This window comes from Myotis davidii, unplaced genomic scaffold (genome assembly GCF_000327345.1).
Source record: "Myotis davidii unplaced genomic scaffold, ASM32734v1 scaffold172, whole genome shotgun sequence".
NCBI lineage: Eukaryota > Metazoa > Chordata > Mammalia > Chiroptera > Vespertilionidae > Myotis > Myotis davidii.
In genome coordinates, this window is record NW_006284343.1 from 3,856,745 (window position 1) to 3,858,065 (window position 1,321).

The 1,321-nt window shown below is 67.1% G+C and overlaps 1 protein-coding gene across 1 annotated transcript in view; it reads right to left on the reverse strand.

Annotated features, from left to right (window-relative positions):
• The window catches only part of GRIN2C (glutamate ionotropic receptor NMDA type subunit 2C), a 21,001-nt gene that overhangs the window by 12,177 nt on the left and 7,503 nt on the right, over positions 1-1,321 (reverse strand). Inside the window, exon 9 of the mRNA XM_015570559.1 lies at positions 842-1,057. Coding sequence (XP_015426045.1) covers positions 842-1,057 — 216 coding nt within the window. The remainder of the gene's footprint in view (positions 1-841; positions 1,058-1,321) is intronic.

Here is a 1,321-nt window from a genome sequence, read left to right on the forward strand (position 1 = left end):
CAGCAAACCCAAGGAACTGCTCTGTCCTCCTCGCCACCCTCTGCGCCAGCCCCGCTGCCCACACTCCTGCCCTGGAGCTCCCTCCCTGGCCCCACGGGGATGAGCTGGCTGTGCTCCCTGGGCCTCGGAGGTCATGTCTCACTCCTCCTGACACAGAAGCCAAGGCCCGAGGAGCTGGGAGGCCGAGCTGAGGTCTCTGACACATCCTTTCAGGCCCCCCGAGTAGAAGCCATCGCTGCCATGATGCCTCTCTATGAAGTGGCAAAGGAACCCCGCTCAGAGAGGTTCAGCAACTTGCCCAAGGCCACACAGCAGGAAGGGGCAGAGCTGGGGTTCCCTCCTCTACTCCTGGCCGAGAGGCTCCCCTGTCCTCACGGCTCTCTGTAACCCCACACTGCAAGTCCCAGCTGACCTCCCGGCGGGGCGCTCTGGGGAGGCCGGGACTGTCGCTGTGTCCCAGTGCCCAGCTGGCACCTGGCACAGGGGCTGCCCTGCAAATGCCGATTTCCTAGTCAAGTCAGAAACGAGCACCACTTCCCACGCTCAGAGGTTTCTCCAGTGCCCCCAGGAGCTTCTCCCTTGTTCTGCTGTCCCAGCCGACTAGGCGTGTCCTGAGGCCAGCTGCCTCCTGGCTTTCTGTCCCTCACCTGGGGCCACCCTCTATCCCACTCCCCTCCCGCCCCCACCCGTGCACCACACTCAGGCTCAGAGGCACCCAGGCTGCTGTGCTTGCCCCGGAGGGCCCACCCCACACTCCTCATCTTACTCCTCATCTCCCCCGAGCTCCGCACAGCCCCCGTGTAGGCCCCTCTGCCCAGAGCCACCCCTAGCCGAGCCGCACCCAGGAAGGCCGACGGGGACACGGTGCCATTGCTTCGCGCCACCATCACGCTGATGCCCGTCTCCACGAAGGGCACCGAGAAGTCCACGATCTCAGAGCGCTCCTCGTTGATGGTGAGGGAGCCGATGGCCATGTCCGCCCGCTTGTAGTACACCTGGGGCCATGGGGGCGGGGCTCCCACACTGGAGCTCTCTCCCCGCCTCCCCCCCTCCAGCACCACCAGCTGAGTCAGTTCCCCCCTGGGGCCCTCAGAGCTCCACTCACAGGGCTCACCACCCCAGGGGGCTTCATGGGTGACAGCCCGGTCCCCCCTGCCAGCTGGGAGACCCTCAGGAGCTGGGCCGGGGCCTCCCCTCGAGGATCCCCAGCCCAGGAAGAACCCCCCTAGGACAGCTGGGGTGGCTGAGGGGGGGAATGGGGGGGCCCGGGCAGCAGGGCTGGCGGGCGGCTCAGGTGGACCCCGGGGCAGGCCTCCCTCAC